We start from the raw sequence: 19,453 nt of genomic DNA, 5'->3' as shown, positions 1-19,453 counted from the left end.
GAACTACCTCAGGATAATTTCCATCAGTCTTCAACAGTCTGCTAGTTCATTCTTCCCACATCTCCGTGACACTCAAACAAACATGTTACCATTTGTGCTGCCCTTCCCTGTGCATGTTCAATATATCCTGCTAATCCTAATTCGTACAGGTCCCACACACTTTAGCAGTATTCTGGGAGGGGTAATGTGAGTGATTTGTAAGCTACCTCCTTTGTGGACTAACTTCATTTCGCTTGTGTTCTTCCAATAAACCAACACATGCTACTCTGAGCCTATGTGACCATTCCATTTCACATCCCTACAAAGTGTTACACACAAATATTTGATCAAGTTTATAGAGTTCAAGTGACTCACTCTTATAATATTCATAGAAAACTATGCTTTTTTCCCCATTTTGGATTTACATTTTGAACATTTGAAGCACACTGCCAATCACTGCACCACTTTGAAATCTTATCAAGGTCTTACTGAACATTTGTACAGCATCATTGTGACTGTACTTTATTACAGATAACAGTATCGTCTGCAAAAAATCTGAGGTTACCGTTAATATTGTTCACAAGATCGTTACTATACAACACGAACAACAAGGGATGCAACACACTTTCCAGGGGTACACCTGAAGTTATGGATGTTGGGAATGATATACTACTTGTATTCTGGTTTCTGTTCATGTAAAAGATGGCTTTTACATTGCTTAAATGTATGCATGGTAATGTATATGTTTTGAAGTACCCAACATCTCCACCAAACAATGTCACACTGTAACCACATCCAAAAGCAGGATCTTCCATGAAGTACTACACTTAGCAGTGAAAGCATGTTTATCATAAACACCAATGTACAGCCAGATCTGATTTGAATCCCTGGATGGAGAGTGCCGTTCTTTGTACAGACATGTAACACTCCAAAATATACAAAAATAAGACATTTCAAGTATTTTTCAGAAATGATAAATACTAAATAACAAGTCAGTTCTGAGCTTCAAGTGGCTCTGACCACTATGGGACTTAACTTCTGAGGTCATCAGTCCCCTAGAACTTAGAACTACTTAAACCTAACTGACCTAAGGACATCACACACAACCATGCCCGAGGAAGGATTTGAACCTGTGATCGTAGCTGTCGCGCGGCTCCAGACTGTAGCGCCTAGAACCGCTCGGCCACTCTGGCCGGCTCAGTTCTGAACTGACAAGCTGCAGGACACCAGCCAGCAACATCAGCTGCCACACTCCGAGCACCACAGCTCCTGGCAGTATTGTGTGACACTAATAGTTTTGCTAAATTAAATGAGATTATATAATACTTATAGCTGCAAAGTAGCATTTATTTATTTTACACACTGACAGAAAACATCACATGTTGTTTCCAGCTCTGATAAGCTATACGACAGGTGTGAAAAGTGTCAGTCCTTGAATGATCAATATAAAGGACAGAGAGACACTGTGTACTCGTGTGACAGTGTTATCCGCACCTGACAAAGTTTGAAATATGCCTCAATGTGGGTCTCCATTCAGCCATCTGGTAAAATTGTGCAATATCCAGGTTTGTGGAGCATTCAGAAGTGTCAGTAGCCCAATGTTGGATTGAATGGGAACATGAGGGCAGACATATTGTTCAAGAATCTGGTCTATGAAATCTGGCCACCACAAGGGAGGATCATCCTATTGTACACCAAGCACATTGCAGTCCCTTCATATCTGCACCTGCCATCCGAGAACAAGTAACAGACACCATGGAACATTCTGTGTCACACTGCATCATTGGTGGATCAGCAAGAGGGAATTGCCATTCCATGTTTAGGACGCTGTTAACACAACCCAAGTGGCTGAATTTGGAAGGGTGTTGTGACATTGGAGCATGAACTTGTGATGAATGGCATCGGACTGTGTTTAGTGATGAATTATGGTTCTGCATTAGTTTAGAACACGGCTGTCTCTCAGCAGCAGATATAAGTTTCATTGGAGAACTAACACAACCAACCAGTATCAAATAATTTTTAATACATTGACCTAGGTTTCAACACCTCTAAAGATGTCTTCACCAGAATGAAATTTTAACAACCCAATAAAATATGGTACATAGAAAACATTAACAAAGATGAAAATGTCGGTAACTTAAAGGTTACTTGCGAGCTGCCAATAGTCAAAATTATGAGCAGACATACTTAGATCAAAAATTAAAAAAAGTTCCAGCATTTGGTATGTATACCTTGTACTGAACATTAGACTGATTGGTCCAGTGGTATACATTGCGGCCACAAAAACAGAATACAAGTTCACCACCTATTAGGTGTGGAAAGTGACATATGCCAATTTGAGACATCACAACAGAAATAATTGAATTAAACAACAGTAAAACATAAAAAACAAAAACTCAAAGAATGTGAGCTTAATGAATTTTTAAAAGTACAAAGTAGTCAATTAAATTAAGTACAACTGAGTGCCATCTATTACATAAAGTACAGAATGTTTACACAAACAGCTGCATAGTAGAAAAAAAAGTGTGTGCATGAAGAAAACTTTAATAGTGCAACTAGGGGCAGAAAAATATAGTAAAAAATTGAAGGAATAAAAATTTTGCAAGCAGTGAATTAAAGCCATTTAAAACATTTTTGTTACATAATAGTGACTGTTTGTCAAGAAAGAGGCCATCGTTCATAGAAATATGTTTGAAAATGAACAGCTCTTCGAGTATGTCAAGTCTGTGATCTTTCTTTTCTCTACATAAAATGGAAATTTCTTCCACACTTTTTGGTTTGCGACCAGAAATTAACATATGATCAGCAAAAGTGCAATTATGCACATTAATGTCTTTTTTTTCCCAATAAATATATGCCTAAAGAAGCAACTTTAGCATCAGTTTTCACTCTGAAAATGTTTCCAACTAACATGGGATCACAACTGTTATTGAGTGCAATAGTTTTTATAAATTCACCTCAGCATTAAGGTCTACTATGAATTGCTGAATGTAAAAATACTTTATGGGAATGAGGATGCAATGAACTAGTGGGCACAGTCTGATCTGTATAAGTGGTTTCTCAGAAAATATTGAATGAAAGTTTGTTGTCGTATATCAAAATACTAAGGTCCAAGTAATGTACTTTATGATCATTATTTTCTAATTCACAAATGAAGTTGATATTTTCATGAAGACTATAAAAATTCAGGGCAATTGCTTAATATCTTCCTGGGAACCAACTGTATATGATCAAAATGTCATCTGCATATCAAGAATATGACAAAATACCCAGGTCAGTAGCTGAAAAATTATTAAAGAATTTTTCTTTCAGCAAATTAATGAATATGTTGGCCAAGACACCTGCCTGTAGATTACCCATTGCCAGGATGTCAGGCTGATGGTACAGTTTGCCACTGACAGCAAAATAGTGGTATTTTACAACTATTCTTAGCACACAAATTAGGTCAGTATTTTGCCCATCAGAAATATCAATGAATTAGGTCAGTGATTTGCTTATCAGAAATATCATGATAAAATAAAAAAGTCTTTTGTTTTTCAAAATAATTATTCTGTCATCAATAGTCAAAAGCTAGTCAGTAAAATCAAAGATTTGCAGTGTGGTCAGGATACTAAATTGCTTTTACTAGACATTACAAACCTATACACTAATGTACCCGTTCAAACAATTACTGACATAATTGAAAAATACGTTTGTACTTTTCAAAAAAATATTTCTAATGAGCAAATCACCGACCTAATACAATTGCTAAGAACAGCATCAAAATAAAACTGATGACATTTTCATCATGAACAGTGGTTCCCCAGAAGGCTTCGAGCAATTGCTTGGAATTTTTAATGCTCTTAATGAAAAAATCAGCTTCACATGTGAATTCGAAAATAATGATTGCCAGCTACATTGCTTGGACCTCAGTATTGCCATGGACAGCAACAGATTTTCCTTTGATATTTTCTGAAAAGCCATTAATACAGAAGAGACTGTGACCCTTAGTTCAGTGCATCCTCATTCCCCTCCCCCCCCCCCCCCCTCCCAAAAAAAATAAATAAAATTGCATTCAGCCATTCATCGTGCATCTTATTGATGGGATGAACTGATGCATCTTAGTGATGGGATGAACTGAATACAAACTATTGCATTCAATAATGGTTAAGATCCCTCATTAGTTGAAAACATCTTCAGAATGAAAACTGATGCTAAAGTGACTACTCCATGACAACCAGTATGGTTTTCAAAAAAATCGATCAAGCACTTTTCTCAAGACATAGTCAAAGCTTTGGCTCAAGGGAACCAGGTAGACGCAGTGTTTACGGATTTCCAAAAAGCATTTGACTCAGTTCTGCATTTAAGCCAATTGTCAAAAGTGTGATCACATGGGGTATCAACTGAAATTTGTGACTGGACTGAGGACTTTTTGGTAGGGAAGACACAGCATGTTACTGTGGATGACGAGTCATTGTCGGATGTAGAAGTAACTTCGGGTGTGCTCCAGGGAAGTGTGTTGGGACCCTTGCTGTTCATGTTGTATATTAACGGCTTCACAGACAATATTAATAGTAAAATCAGGCCTTTTGCAGGTGATGCAGTCATCTATAATGAAGTACTGTGTGAGAGAAGCTGAATAAATGTTCAGTCACATCTTGATAAGATTTCAACATGGAGCAGAGATTGGCAACTTGCTCTAAATGTTTAGAAATGTACAGTTATGTACTTCACAAAATGAAAAAAATGTAGTATACTATGAATATAATATCAATGTGTCACTGCTGGAATCAGGCAACTCATAAAAATACTTGGGTGTAACTCTTTGTAGGGAAATGAAATGGAATGACAACTTAGGTTCAGTCATGGCTAAAGCAGATGGAAGACTCCGGTTTATTGGTAGGATACTGGGGAATGCAATCAGTCTACAAAAGACATTGCTTACGAGCCACTAGTGTAACCCATGCTAGAATATTGCTCGAGTGTGTGGGACACCTACCAGACAGGACTAAGAGAAGATATTGGACATATACAGAGAAGGAGGGCAGCATGAATGGTCAATGTTTGGTTAATCCGTGGGAGAGTGTCACAGAGATACTGAAGAAACCGAAACTGCAGCCTCTTGAAGACAGACATAAACTATTCTGAGACAGTCTATTAAGAAAGATTCAAGAACCAGCTTTAAGTGATTACTCTAGGAGTATACCACAATCCCCGACGTATCACTCACACAGGGATCATGAGGATAAGATTGCAATAATTACTGCACGTACAAAGGCATTCAAACAATCATTCTTCCCATGGTCCAAAGATGAATGCAATAAGAAGAAACCCTAATAACTGGTACAATGAGATGTACCCTCTGTCATGCACCTCATGGTGGTTTGCAGAGAGTAGGTGTAGATATAGACTTTAGGCATCAGTGTTGTGTCTGACAGTAATGAGTATAAAAAAAAGCTTTCTCAATTCCATTTTTAGGCTCTATTGCTTATAGAATCTGTCATCTTCTAGTTAAAAAATGCAGATGCCAAATTGTCTTTACTACTAACAATAGCTTGCAGAAAATCTCATTTACCATATCAAGTCCACAGTTGCTCCTATATATATATAAAATAACTTGCTATATTTGTCGTGTTTACTATACAGGACAAACTGGAATATCTTTCAGTGTCAGGTACAAGGAAGAGTTAGTGGTAAAAAAGAAGAAGAAGAAGAAGAAGAAGAAGAAGAAGAAGAAGAAGAAGAGACACTGATGTACATAATTCCACTTTTGCTGATCATCTGTTAATTTCTAGTCACAAACCAAAAAGTGCTGAAGAAATTTCCATTTTACACAGAGGGAAGAAAGACCACAGGCTCAATGTACTCTAAGAGTTGGAGATTTTCAAGCATATTTCTATGAACTATGGCCTCATAGTCAACAGTTATAAATATGTAACAAAATTTTTTTAAATGTCTTTAATCTACTGTTTGCAAAATTTTGATTTCTTGATTTTTTTTATTATGTTCTCCTGCCTCTATTTCTGAAACATCTTTTCCTTCACATCTCATACAGGTACGTGCTACTGAAGTTTCCTTCATGCACTTTTTCTTTTTGACTGTGCAGCTGTTTGTGTAAATATTCTGCAATACTCTGCACTTTATGTGATGGTCATTTCTGTAAAGCCAAATTGATGGCTCTCAGTAGTACTTAATTTAGTCGACTACTTTGTACTTTAAAAATTTCATTAACCTCTCATCCTTTGAATTTTTGTTTTTATGATTAAATGTTGTTTAATTAAATTGTTTCTGTTGTAATGTCTCAAATTGGCGTATGTCATGGTCCATGCCCGATAGATGGAGCAACTTGTATCCTGTTTTTGTGCCAACAATGTAAGCCACTGTACTGATCAGTCAGATGATTTTCATTGCCAGGTGTACATACCAAACACTGGAACAGTTTTAATTTTTGACTCGAGCACGTCTGCTTGTATTTTGACTATTGTGGGCTCGCAATGTAACTTGACCTAAGTAACCTTTAGGTAATGACATTTTCATCTTTGTTAATATTCCTGTGAAATTTATTTTTCTGTGTATTTTATAGTGTCGTTAAAATTTCAGTCTGATGAAGGATGAAGAGGTGTCAAAACCTAAGTCAATGTATTGAAAATTATTTGCAATCAGTTCTGCATTACCCCAGATGACCACCGTCAGTAACCTGGTCTCATTTCTCCAACATTGCAAGAAGATACTACGGTGTTACTCCTGGCTTCACGGTGTGAGTAACCATCAGGTATTAATTCAGGACAGGGCTCATAGTGATTGAGAAAACTCCAATAGCTCTACAATACATTGTGGACATTCTGCATCCTCTTGCGTTACCTCTCATGTGACAGTATTGTGATATCCATTTTTCAACAGGTCAATGACTGTCTACATGCGGCACTTGCCACTTTGAACTGTTTGCACGATGTTGTGATACTCCCATGGCCAGCAGGGTTCCCCGATGTGTCTGCAATGGTACAAATGTGGAACTAGCTCGGACGTCAATTCCGTCCAAGTCCTAAGCCCCAGGATATCGAGGGCCAGTTATAACAGTTTCCACAGCTAGTTTGCCTAAGGAGAAGATAAAATGGGTTTATGCCACCTTTCCCAAGGGGATACAGTGGCAAGCTAATAAGAGGATCTTTATACATTTGACTCAGTTTTGCAGTCAGTGCAATAAAATCCAATAATATCACATACTCTCTCAACCCGTGAAGGTTTTAGTTTCCACCTCCCCTTCTGTGGACTGACATTTGTTAGGCAGTGTATTTGTGCCATTTTGCATTCTACTGCCACTACAGCACACTGGTCTTCAGCCTATAGCTCCATTTATGGCTGCTTTGTTACAACTCTTTGTTCATGGATTTTTAACTTGTTTTGTTAATAATTTATTGTGAAATAACAATACAGGAAATTTTTAAAAATCTATTTATTTCTTCATTTGTATCAAAGAAATTCTTGTCATTCTTTTAGTATGACTCCCTTTTTGACATTGCTTGTGCTGTCAACCAAACAACAACAATAAAAACAAGAACAAACTATATACTGAGTGGCATCTCAGCATTCAGACGACGACTTATTTTATTCTGTAAATATCTAATAAAATGCTCCTCAGGCAATAACAACTGACTAAACAAATACTAAAACAGTATAATGCACAGAAACAAAGTACAAACCTACAAACACAGAAAAACTGCCATTGTTTTGCAATATTCTGAATCTCATATTTTTTACATATTTACACTACTATATTTCATACACATTTCTTCAACACACAGAAACGAAAGGAAAACATTGCTGAGTGCATATTGATACAGATATCAGAAACTGAACAAGAATAACTTTTTAATAAAAAGTGGGATTTAAGAGACATTATCACAATCTTGCAATGAAGTATAATTAGCTGGTACCCAAAGAGTTAAACCTGCAGCAAGAAGAATAGCCATGAACAAAATATAATCCATTATGAAAGGAAAGCAGATCAAGAGAAACTGGTACAATCAGTATCTGTTCACATGTACACCAGATTATAGTTCTGTATATTGCTTTATGTCACCATGGTCTGTTTTAATAATTGTCATAGAAATATTGGTTACAACCATGAGTGATTTAATCTGTTCAATAAATTTTCTCTCTATATCGCGACTTTGTAAAATTTTACAAGAAATTCAACTAGATGTTTACTGTGAGATACAGGCTTCAGCAGCAGAACAAGGACCTGTGCTGTTGATTGCAGAACACGTACTTTGTATCTACTTAATTTTTTTTGTTACTAAAAGAGGTATAAAGACAACTGTCAACACTGACTTTCTCCCTTTAATCCTTGTCAAAGATAAGAGGTTCTCTTGATTGTAATTTTAGTTTCAGGATTAGCGATAAAACTGCAAAAACTTTACCAGTCACTCTTGTGTGCTAAAAAACAATTACAAAATATTTCAGTATATATACTCTGTCACTATACCAACATTAAACTGTGTAATGATGCTTTCTGTCAGTCATATTTTATGTTGCATTTTTATGCATTCAACAGTAAAACTGGTCTGGCTGAAAATGAGTGAATAGTACGTGAAACATTACACCTATCATGTGTCCAACAAAACAGATTTTTGTTTGTTTGTTAAGACCATAAGATATCAGAATAAGTGAAAACTTTATTTTGTTTTCCTTTAAAGACTAGGCTCATAAAAAACTGAATAGTTACTGCACAAGTTAATTAACAAGTAGTAATTATATTGGTTTCCTACCTAACCATCTTTATACATTTTGGCATGGTTAACAGAGAAAGTACACACACTCATTAAGCAATGTTAAATTACTGTAACAGCAGCAAAAAGGCTTGTCAAGAAGACCTAGATTTCACTTATCTTTTCAGATGTGATTTCAAGAAGAGATGGGAAAATGAAGAGGAACATACGAGGTCATAGTGTGTTTATTAGGTGTTGGAATGAAGGGAAACATGTATGGCTAACAACTCTGTTTGTAGCAGTGGCCACAATGCAAAAACATGCTTCAATTCTTTTCAGTAATAGACAAATGCAGTGGTAAGTGTCTCACATTCATCTGTGAAAGCAGCATGAGGCTTATATCATATCACTGGATGGCAACCATTGACAAATTGTTCTCGCACTGTGGCAAACTGAATTTTCTGAATAGTGTGAATAACAGATATCTGTGAGCAACTAAAAAAACTTATTCAAATATGACTCAATTTTATAAATGATTATGTATTATGAATATGCTTAATAAACAAACAGTAAAATCAGAATAGAAAGCAGAACGTATGAAATAGATATTACATTAAAACAAATAGCATGTGATAGCAAAATTTAGTGGGCTGGATAACAAGCTGAAAGTACTACTATGTCGAAGCTACAAGTGATCAATAAAATAAAAACATCTCAAATGTATGCGTAAGAAAACTAGTCAACTATTTCCGTTTTGAAAGAAGGCAATATTTCACACATTTCTCCCAATGAAAAATGTATTTTCTGTAAGAGAAGTAGTTTGCAAATGACAGAACTCTTAATGTTTGCAATAAAATCTTTGAGTTTCTTGCTGTTTATATTGTCAGTGTGGTCATGACATTATGAAAGGTATGTACCCTTTTTCCGTGTTTAAACACCCAGCTGCTCTGTGGCCACTTAACTCACACCTAGCCTCTGTTCAGTTGTGTTATTGCATATATTTTCAGTGCACTATATTGTAAAACAGTGTAGTGCCTGTCTGCACCTTACTTTGGACAGAAGCAGAGCTATACCACCATATGTTGCACTAGACAGCTACACAATTTAAGACTCATCCAAGAAGTAAATCATTACAATGAGCACAGCTTAGTGGAGGAAAATGTATGCAATTTCAATAATACATATTATCTGTCCAGTGAGTGTTTTTTGGGACAGTATTACTACAGAGACCACCAAAATGAGTGTGACACTAAATCTTGTGAATTGTTCTACAGGTTTTGCTCTCAGAGGAGCTTCACAACCAGCAGAGAAAGTAATAAGATGGAGCAACAAAATGCTGCATTTTGTGGCGCAGATGTGAGAAGTGAGTGTGAACTGCTGGCCATATAATCACAGGCCTGGTTGGAGGTTAAATTGGTTATAGAGTGGCTGTTGCAGGGAATTAAATGTTCACCATCACAGAAGACTATGTAAAGAGAGAGACTGTGCAATACCTACACTTCACCAGAACATGGAAGGAGAGTTTATGCCTTCTGACATGTTGCAGACACACCGAATTGATGACAAGAAACGGGTGAAAAATTTATTGCACTGACATGTTACACGAACCTTCATTTACACTTAATCCTTGTTTGGACTGTTATTTTGTCCTATGTGTGTTTCTTGCAGACTTCCGATAAATTATGAATTTAGATGTTAAGGACAGGGCTCAATCAATTCTTATATCCACATAACAAAGTTAATCAGAGGTACATTCTTACCTCCTAATTACTTTAGATGATACGCTATTGCACTGAGAAAGCAGAGGACAGGTTCATTTCAGCTGCCTTCTGTCTTCATTTATTAATAGTATGGCAAAAAGCTCCCTCTCACCACATGCTCCCCCTCCTCAAACTTGATGCTGCTGTGCCCTAACTACTGGTGACCTGTCCTCTCAATTTGTTTCAATTCCATCTCCAGTTTTTCACAATAATATTTTTTTTTTATCTTTTGTTCTTGTAGAATAATGCCAAAAAATAATATAATATTATTCATGACACCTAAGTTTGCATTTTTGAAGCACAGTAACAAAGCAAAAAATAACTTACTTTATTCAGTTATGTAAAAATATGTGCCAGGTGGCATGTCAATAACATATTGTGTCCCTTCATGCCACCAGGTATTATTTCATTTATCGTACACTCAAGAATTGTCCACGCCACTCTTTTATCCTACATTTTCAGCCAAACACCACTCATTATATACAATGTTAAAAGGTAAAGCATTTACACAAGCATTACAAACTGTTTAAGACCCAGCAGGAAAAGGTGATGGTTGATACAGAATTGGAAGCTCACAAACTAAGGTTTCCCCAAGAAAAATGAGCCGACAATGGAATAAATAGAAAGGCAGCAAACAGAACTTAAATTGAAATGAACACACAAAGTACAGGATGATGTCAATCTATAGAACACAAGATACAAACTGCATTCCTGAGACACTGCTAAAGCAAAGTTAGACAGGAATCGGCCATCTATTCTGAGAATAATGTGTGAAACTGGAGACACAAACAATGAAGGAGGTATTTGGGGAGCAGAACTGAGAATAAATATGTAAGTAACATAAAATTATAGATTCAAGGCAAGACTTTTCGTTCTGTTGGCAGGCTTCTATGACTCAAAGTAATTCACCATTTTATCTGTTTTTAACACAGTTTGTTCCTCTTTTGGTTGTTCTCACTGTCATAAAAATATGACATTGTAAATGGCTTGCATTTCGTACAATGTGGCAATTTATTTCATGAGAATCTCCCAACTTCCAGTTAACGAACTCATTATGTCGACTACAATGCTTTAAAATGCAGTTATTGAAAGAATGAACAGCAGAGTCTGAACTGTAATAGACTAGATGGGCCATTCACTGACTACTGTGCCTTTGTTACGTCATCAGAAACCTAGATAAAGAAAAGCAATCAACAAAACCAACTATTGAATAATTTTTTACAATCTTCCCTCTTAAACGCATAAACATGAAGTGAAACTACAAACCTGGCTTCACATAATTGGCTTGATTATATTAGTTCAGCTGAACAAAATGGCTATAATTTAGACAAAGGAATTTTTGTTTGTTCGTAGTATAAGGTAAGTTCCTCATTTGGCTTCATAAGGCTGAGTGGACCTCATTCCAGATCTCCCACCTCAGATATTTTTTTCTGAGGTCGTACTGGGAATGGAACCCAGGTCCATCCGTACCGAAGGCAGTGATGCTAATCATTCAGCTATGGAGCTTGGATAAAGAAGCAGTGCACAATCAAGATTCATCTACTTGCAATAACAGCTGGATGGATTGGCGACACGCCAATCACGTCCCACGATCACGGATAGCTCCTCGTATTGCCTTGTACGCGCCAGTCAGCCAGTCGGAACAGGCCCAAGGCCTAATACTTTATGTTATGCTTTATAAAGTAAGTAACCATATCCAGCGAAAACATCAAAGCAGACAAGGTAAGGATGAACTCAGATTCATGATGTATTCTAAGCAACTGAGAAAGTGGGAAAAAATTAGAAACCTCTGGGAATGTAACTTGCAGTTAATAAACCAAAGTTTACATTTTTACAGTTATTAATGCTGGAGCCTTCCTGTGCACTAGTAACTTTTGGTTATGACATACATACATACATACATACATACATACATACATCTTTTCCGCAGTAGTATATGCAACGCCAAAAATATTGTGCCCAGAGGGCAGAAAATAAAATGGTTTATGTACAAACTATACCAATAAGAATGGCAAAATCAAATGACAAAGAGAAAAAACAACAAATGTAGCAACACAGAAGATGATGCAACTAACTACCCTTTTTTTAAAGACACTGCATATTTATTTTTCTGCAATATTTCAATCTTACCATGTCCTGCCAATTCTTATAATTGCATTCCTTTCTATGTTTTACAATGTGTGTTTAAATACATGTAAAAGAGCTGTCAATGAAATCCTCATTTTCACAAAATATTACTTACATAAATATTAATCTGAATTACACTAATAGGAATATTCTGAAAGTACATGCCAAACAAACAACGTTAGGATAACAAACAGAGGCAGATTTATTCCAAGAATTTTAGTGATCATACTTGGCAAATCTAAAACATTGGAGTGCAAATACATACCTGATCCTAATTAATCAAAAATAAATAAAATATTCCGATTCTTCAGTTATATCACAAAAGATGACATTGATAATATCTCAATGAGATATGAGCATGTACAATATACAAAAATAAAAATATAATGGCAACTTCAACAAGAAAGTAATGCAGTATATGTCCAACTAATATGCAGAGTCCACATAGATTATTTTTTTTTTTTTTTTTTAAGAATTAAATCTTCATGTTTCTCTTTAAATTTGTTTATTTTACCAATAATGAAATGGTTTTAACATATTCCTCTGCAGTTGCTTATTTGTACTGCATATACTAGCACTTATTATTTTTAGCAACAGAGGAATGCAATATTATGCAGGCTGATCAGGGTCCAGCTCAATGGAATATAATCTTTCTGATTTTCAATATCTGATTCCATACATTACTGTATAAATTAGCAAACAATAAAAAAGTTCTTAAGGACCACTTTGTAAGAGATACGCACACACTTCCATGCATGATTAAGATAAATACTTTCACATAAAACATCTCAAATGGAAAACTAGGCACTATACCATCATTTATGACCTGAGTACCTCCAAAATAAGGAACTCCCACTGTAGTTAATAAACTACACAATTTTTGTATCAGAAACAGGAACAACTGGCGTATTGTCTACTACCAGTGCTGATTCAACATGCCACACTTGAGCCACACTATCTGCTTCTGGAGCACCACGGGCACGACACCACACTTCCAGAGAAGAACCGAGGTCGAAGGTACCTGGACCCGTCGTAACTGCACACAGTGACACGGAAGTACTGTCGTGAGGACTCAGTTCTGAGCACGAGCCTGCCAAGCCAACCCAGTGGAACGTACTTGAAGAATGTGGAGAATACAGCTTGTTTTTACTTGATGATGAACTGCAGGATAAAAAATATATACATGTTTGTCACAGGGTATTTTACAGGCTACTGATGACAATGGCACATTTAGTTTGTACAGAAAAACATTTTATTTAAGGGAATATTAACAATTTTGAAGTTATGCAAACCAAATTCTTTTCAAAATTGTACCCCAATAATAAATGTTTGTTTCAAGATAAACACAGGTTATTTGAAAGCCCTCATTTTACTCTTTCAAACAAACATTTTCCTTTTTTAAAAAACTTTGTATTTAAAATGTAATTCACATTTCACATATTCCAGACTGTTCCAATTTGAAAATGCAATCCTATCACATTTCTACTATTATAGTTTTCTAGCCATGGTTATTCTGATCACAAAAATGTATAACTTTCCAGAATTAACATGTTAGTTTATGAAAAATCCAAAATCTAAACTATTAATTTCCAGAAAATTATTGTAGGCTTTGTAATTCCCAGTGTACATTAAAAACTTCCGTTAAAATTTTTGACATGACTGGAGACGTCAGTCATGTGTGCATGAGGTGTGCTTGCTTGTGTGAATACTAACATGTCATCTCTACAGTGAGTAGCAGTCTATCCTTTCCATAATATTGTGGTATTCCAACCTGGACTTTCCACTGTTTGGTTTTACTGATGTTTTTGCGATATTTTGATTATATAGCTCATTCTTAATCTCAATAACTTTACTGCCTAATTTGTTTCTGCAGTTTTTACTTTTACTGTGTTTTATGCCAATATCTAAAATGTAATAGTCCTATATTTTCCAATTTCATCATTACTGTACTGCATGCCTCTCTATATAGGCCTCAATGCACAAAGGTATAGACAGTTGTGGGCAAGCATTCAACCAGTTCTGACACTATGCTATCCATTTTATTCGTATAGTCAGTTGGCAGTCAGTACTTATGATTCCAAGTAGTTACTATGGGAATCTGTAATTTTGTAAGACCAGTCGCAATCTATGTCGCTTACTGGTGTGTATTACAAAACTGATGTTTGTATATTACAAGCAAGCTGGTCATTGAAACTGTGTTTTGTGTCAATACATGTGAAGAGAATGAAAAACTAAATTTAACTGAGCTGTGTAGATTTATTTATACTGGCTATTAAAACACGTGTAAGACAAGAGGAAAACTAAAATAACGACACATGGAAATGTGACTGGATGATCATCATGGCGTGAAGGTTTTAACCTTATAGAACCTAAAAAGGGCTAAATCATACTTAAAGGCCGAAGAGGGGCTACACAGTATTTCAACAGAAAAAGTAGGACTAAAGAGAAGTTTTGGAGAAAAAACATGGTTTTTAAATAGCTTTCTTGAATTAATACTAAGAAAAATTGATGACGTGTATCTGCATATTTTTAAGAAATGACATAATAAATATATACATACTCAGCTAAATTGTTCCGAAATAATTTCATACAACCATCAACAGGTAAGAATTTCTTTTCTTTCAGACATGTGAGTAAATAAAATTTCTTGTTAGTTGCTGTATTAGATTAGGATTGTCACCATATACTGGTACACATCTCAAGAGAGTGTGAGTGTGTGTGTGTGTGTGTGTGTGTGTGTGTGTGTGTGTGTGTGTGTGGGGTCACATGAATTTTTCAATAAAAGACTTTCCATTAAAACATTATAAAAGGAGAAAACAACTGTAGCACATGTAATTATCTCAACATTTTATGCTTTCTTCTAGTGCCAATATAAGGAATAGTTAATAGTTTATTTTTCGAGAATAACTACAATAACTGTGTCAAAATTATAATAAAATTTTCTATTTAAACATTAGTGTTCATTATATTACTCATTAAAAGTCTCCAAAAACGCTAAAATAGTTTAAAATGAAACAGAAAATAAAGAGCTAAAATCCATTTTATAAAAAGTTGAAAATCCAAGTCCTAGTCATGAGGTACCTGCCAGAGATTCCGCTCATTACTGCTTAATACAGCATTGAAGAGTTGTGTGTGTTAATGGTTTTCAAGCTGTTTCAATCAGTTCAATTCTGCATAAGGCACATCAAAACTTTGCAGATAAAGCACAACATATGCATATCACTGCCAAAATACTTTCTCAAATACAACTTGAAACAACAAGTGTGTTGTTCAAGCATGAGTATTCAGACAGTGCTATATTTGAATGAAAGATACAATAACTGGAGAGTCATCAGCTGTAATGGCTGACGTAAACTTTTACAATTAGTTGGATCTTTTCATTTTCATTTTGGGAATCTATGATGATTATGAGATTTAATCTCACTACAAATTGTTCATGAAATGCAAATCAAAAGTGCATTTAACAAAAATTATGATCTGAAATTACACAAACTGGCCTTCTATTTGTCTTCAGTCATAAAAAAGTATCTTTTCTTGGGACACCAGGGGATATAGGCAAATTAATGTAGAAATCTATGGACATGGTATAGATGTTCAACACACTATTTAAAGTAACTATTAATCTAATCAGCTCCAAAATAGCTTTAAACTAGTTTGCCAGTATTCATTAAAAATGAATACTGGCAATATTTCTGAGAGCACAGGAGTCTGTATTTAACAGCATCCAAAACACCTGAAATATGAATAATAGGGGAAGAAAGGCAAGCATGTTTGTGTATCTTTAGAAGTACAATGTCTGTGAGTTATGTGCAGTAAGATGTTTTACCTGAAATAGTTATGAAGTATAGGCCAGTTTCCCATACTGTTATCAAGGTCTTCATGTACAATTCAATACACATATACTTACCTTCCACTGTCTGACGCATTCACCCTGACAACAAGACTGGTATCTGAACAGTTCTGCAACTGAAGCTGAACGGGTACAAAGCAGAGCCTGTAAGGAAACAAAATTATGTTACCAGTATGAATCTTTCAATCTGCAGTGAAGTGTGTGCCATCTTGAAACTTCCTGCCAGACTAAAACAGTGTCCTCAACTGGTGCTTAAGTTCAGAACCTTTCGTGTCCAATGCTCTTACCGATGAAACTTTCCAGGTGTGACTCTCAACCGAGGTTATGGGTTTGTATACTGATCTGGCACACAGTTTTAATTTTCCACCAAGTTTCAACAATATATTAAATTATCATTTAATGTTAAGGTGTCATCAAACCCTACATGTGGTCCTATTGGAGGTGAAATGCCACTACCTTGCTCTCACATTTGGACCGTCTTACTCAGCCAATTATAAATGAATCAACAGTTTCACAAGGACACCAAACCATAGTGCAAATCAGCATTTTTCATATTGACATTGCCATAGTTGAAAGATGTGATAAGTGGTAGACAAACATCCTTTGACTGACTGAGCAATTATTAGGCTTGATTAAATAAACCATTATACTATAAATAATTTTAAGTACAACTATCTATGCCAATCCTTAAATCCTTACCTTTCTTCCCCAAAAATGTAGCAATTTTAAAGAAAAATATTCTCTCTCTCTCTCTCTCTCTCTCTCTCTCTCTCTCTCTCTCTCTCTCTCTTTGGTGGAAAGATTAACAACAGTATAACACGAATGTTTTGGCTCTGGATTTGGTGAAGTGTTGGTAGGCAGTTTTGGGGGATGTGGCAAGTTGAAAAGGTCAGTTAGGCAGAGTTTAGGTGTTATGAGAGTTGGAAGAGGAGGAACACTGTGATTAGGATACAGGTTGGATAGTGGAGCCCCTCAGCTCCACAGAAGTTTCAGTCATATCCGAAGGCCTGACCTTTAGCCTTACACTCAAATTTAACCATGCAATGAAAACCCTTCTTTGCTGCAAATCCCTCCAGCCAAAGCCAACCTAATTCCAACACTGAACCCCACCTCTCCCAATTCATACACCATCCCAACCATACTCCTCCTCCCCCTTCCACCTAACCACCCACTGGTCATCTTCCAAAAATTCATTACCTCAAACTTGGCCTCACCATCCTTCCCTAGTTCCTTTCCTCAGAACAGCAACTGTTCAGCAGAAGAATGAATAGCCATATGTAACCTCAAAAACAAATCCTGATCTAATCATCCTACCTGCAGGCACAGATGCCACTACTTTCGTTCTGAATCGCAATGATTATCTGGCAGAAAGGCCTCTGCTAATTATCTTTCTCCTCCACCTACAAGCTCTGCCATAGCGATTCCATCCCAGATGCCCAACACAACCTCTAATACCTGCTTAAAGCCTCAGGCCCTTCTTCCATTTTCACCCCAATAACACCATGTGCACCCACCTTCTACATGCTCCCCAAAACTACAGACCCAAAAATCCTGGAGGCACCATTGTGGCTAGTTATTGTGCGCCCACTGAAAGAATTTCAGTCCGCAATGCCCAACACCCCAACCAATTGCATGTAATCTAGCCTCCCATGTCAAAGATACCAACCTCCACCATTCCCGCCCCTTTATCTCCTGGCTCCCTACTCGTAGTAGTGTGAGGAGGGCTATGCGAGAGACGTTCAATGAATTCGAAAGTAAAGTTCTATGTACTGACTTGGCAGAAAATCCTAAGAAATTTTGGTCTTGTGTCAAAGCGGTAGGTGGATCAAAACAAAATGTCCAGACACTCTGTGACCAAAATGGTACTGAAACAGAGGATGACAGACTAAAGGCCGAAATACTAAATGTCTTTTTCCAAAGTTGTTTCACAGAGGAAGATTGCACTGTAGTTCCTTCTCTAGATTGTCGCACAGATGACAAAATGGAAGATATCGAAATAGACGACAGAGGGATAGAGAAACAATTAAAATCGCTCAAAAGAGGAAAGGCCTCTGGACCTGATGGGATACCAGTTCAATTTTACACAGAGTACGCGAAGGAACTTGCCCCCCTTCTTGCAGCGGTGTACCGTAGGTCTCTAGAAGAGCGTAGCGTTCCAAAGGATTGGAAAAGGGCACAGGTCATCCCCGTTTTCAAGAAGGGACGTCGAGCAGATGTGCAGAACTATAGACCTATATCTCTAACGTCGATCAGTTGTAGAATTTTGGAACACGTATTGTGTTCAAGTATAATGACTTTTCTGGAGACTAGAAATCTACTCTGTAGGAATCAGCATGGGTTTCGAAAAAGACGGTCATGTGAAACCCAGCTCGCGCTATTCGTCCACGAGACTCAGAGGGCCATAGACACGGGTTCACAGGTAGATGCCGTGTTTCTTGACTTCCACAAGGCGTTCAATACAGTTCCCCACAGTCGTTTAATGAACAAAGTAAGAGCAAATGGGCTATCAGACCAATTGTGTGATTGGATTGAGGAGTTCCTAGATAACAGGACGCAGCATGTCATTCTCAATGGAGAGAAGTCTTCCGAAGTAAGAGTGATGTCAGGTGTGCCGCAGGGGAGTGTCATAGGACCGTTGCTATTCACAATATACATAAATGACCTTGTGGATGACGTCGGAAGTTCACTGAGGCTTTTTGCAGATGATGCTGTGGTTTATCGAGAGATTGTAACAATGGAAAATTGTACTGAAATGCAGGAGGATCTGCAGCGAATTGACGCATGGTGCAGGGAATGGCAATTGAATCTCAATGTAGACAAGTGTAATGTGCTGCGAATACACAGAAAGATAGATCCTTTATCATTTAGCTACCAAATAGCAGGCCAGCAACTGGAAGCAGTTAATACCATAAATTATGTGGGAGTACGCATTAGGAGTGATTTAAAATGGAATGATCATATAATGTTGATCGTCGGTAAAGCAGACGCCAGACTGAGATTCATTGGAAGAATCCTAAGGAAATGCAGTCCGAAAACAAAGGAAGTAGGTT

General features: G+C 36.6%; 1 protein-coding gene across 3 annotated transcripts in view; it reads right to left on the bottom strand.

The window, feature by feature from the left end:
- Positions 1 to 7,396: 7,396 nt before the first annotated feature.
- Positions 7,397 to 19,453, bottom strand: part of LOC124615731 (trafficking protein particle complex subunit 8) — a 283,551-nt gene continuing 271,494 nt past the window's right edge. For all 3 annotated transcript variants that reach the window (XM_047143805.1, XM_047143803.1, XM_047143806.1), the window contains 2 exons: positions 16,461 to 16,547; positions 7,397 to 13,714 (listed from right to left, as the gene is read on the bottom strand). In XM_047143805.1, the coding sequence (XP_046999761.1) occupies positions 13,423 to 13,714; positions 16,461 to 16,547 (379 nt within the window). In that variant the 3' untranslated portion in view covers positions 7,397 to 13,422. The remainder of the gene's footprint in view (positions 13,715 to 16,460; positions 16,548 to 19,453) is intronic.

The sequence above is a fragment of the Schistocerca americana genome, chromosome 5 (assembly GCF_021461395.2).
Source record: "Schistocerca americana isolate TAMUIC-IGC-003095 chromosome 5, iqSchAmer2.1, whole genome shotgun sequence".
Taxonomy (NCBI): Eukaryota; Metazoa; Arthropoda; class Insecta; order Orthoptera; family Acrididae; genus Schistocerca; species Schistocerca americana.
This window is presented reverse-complemented; position numbering and strand designations above follow the sequence as displayed.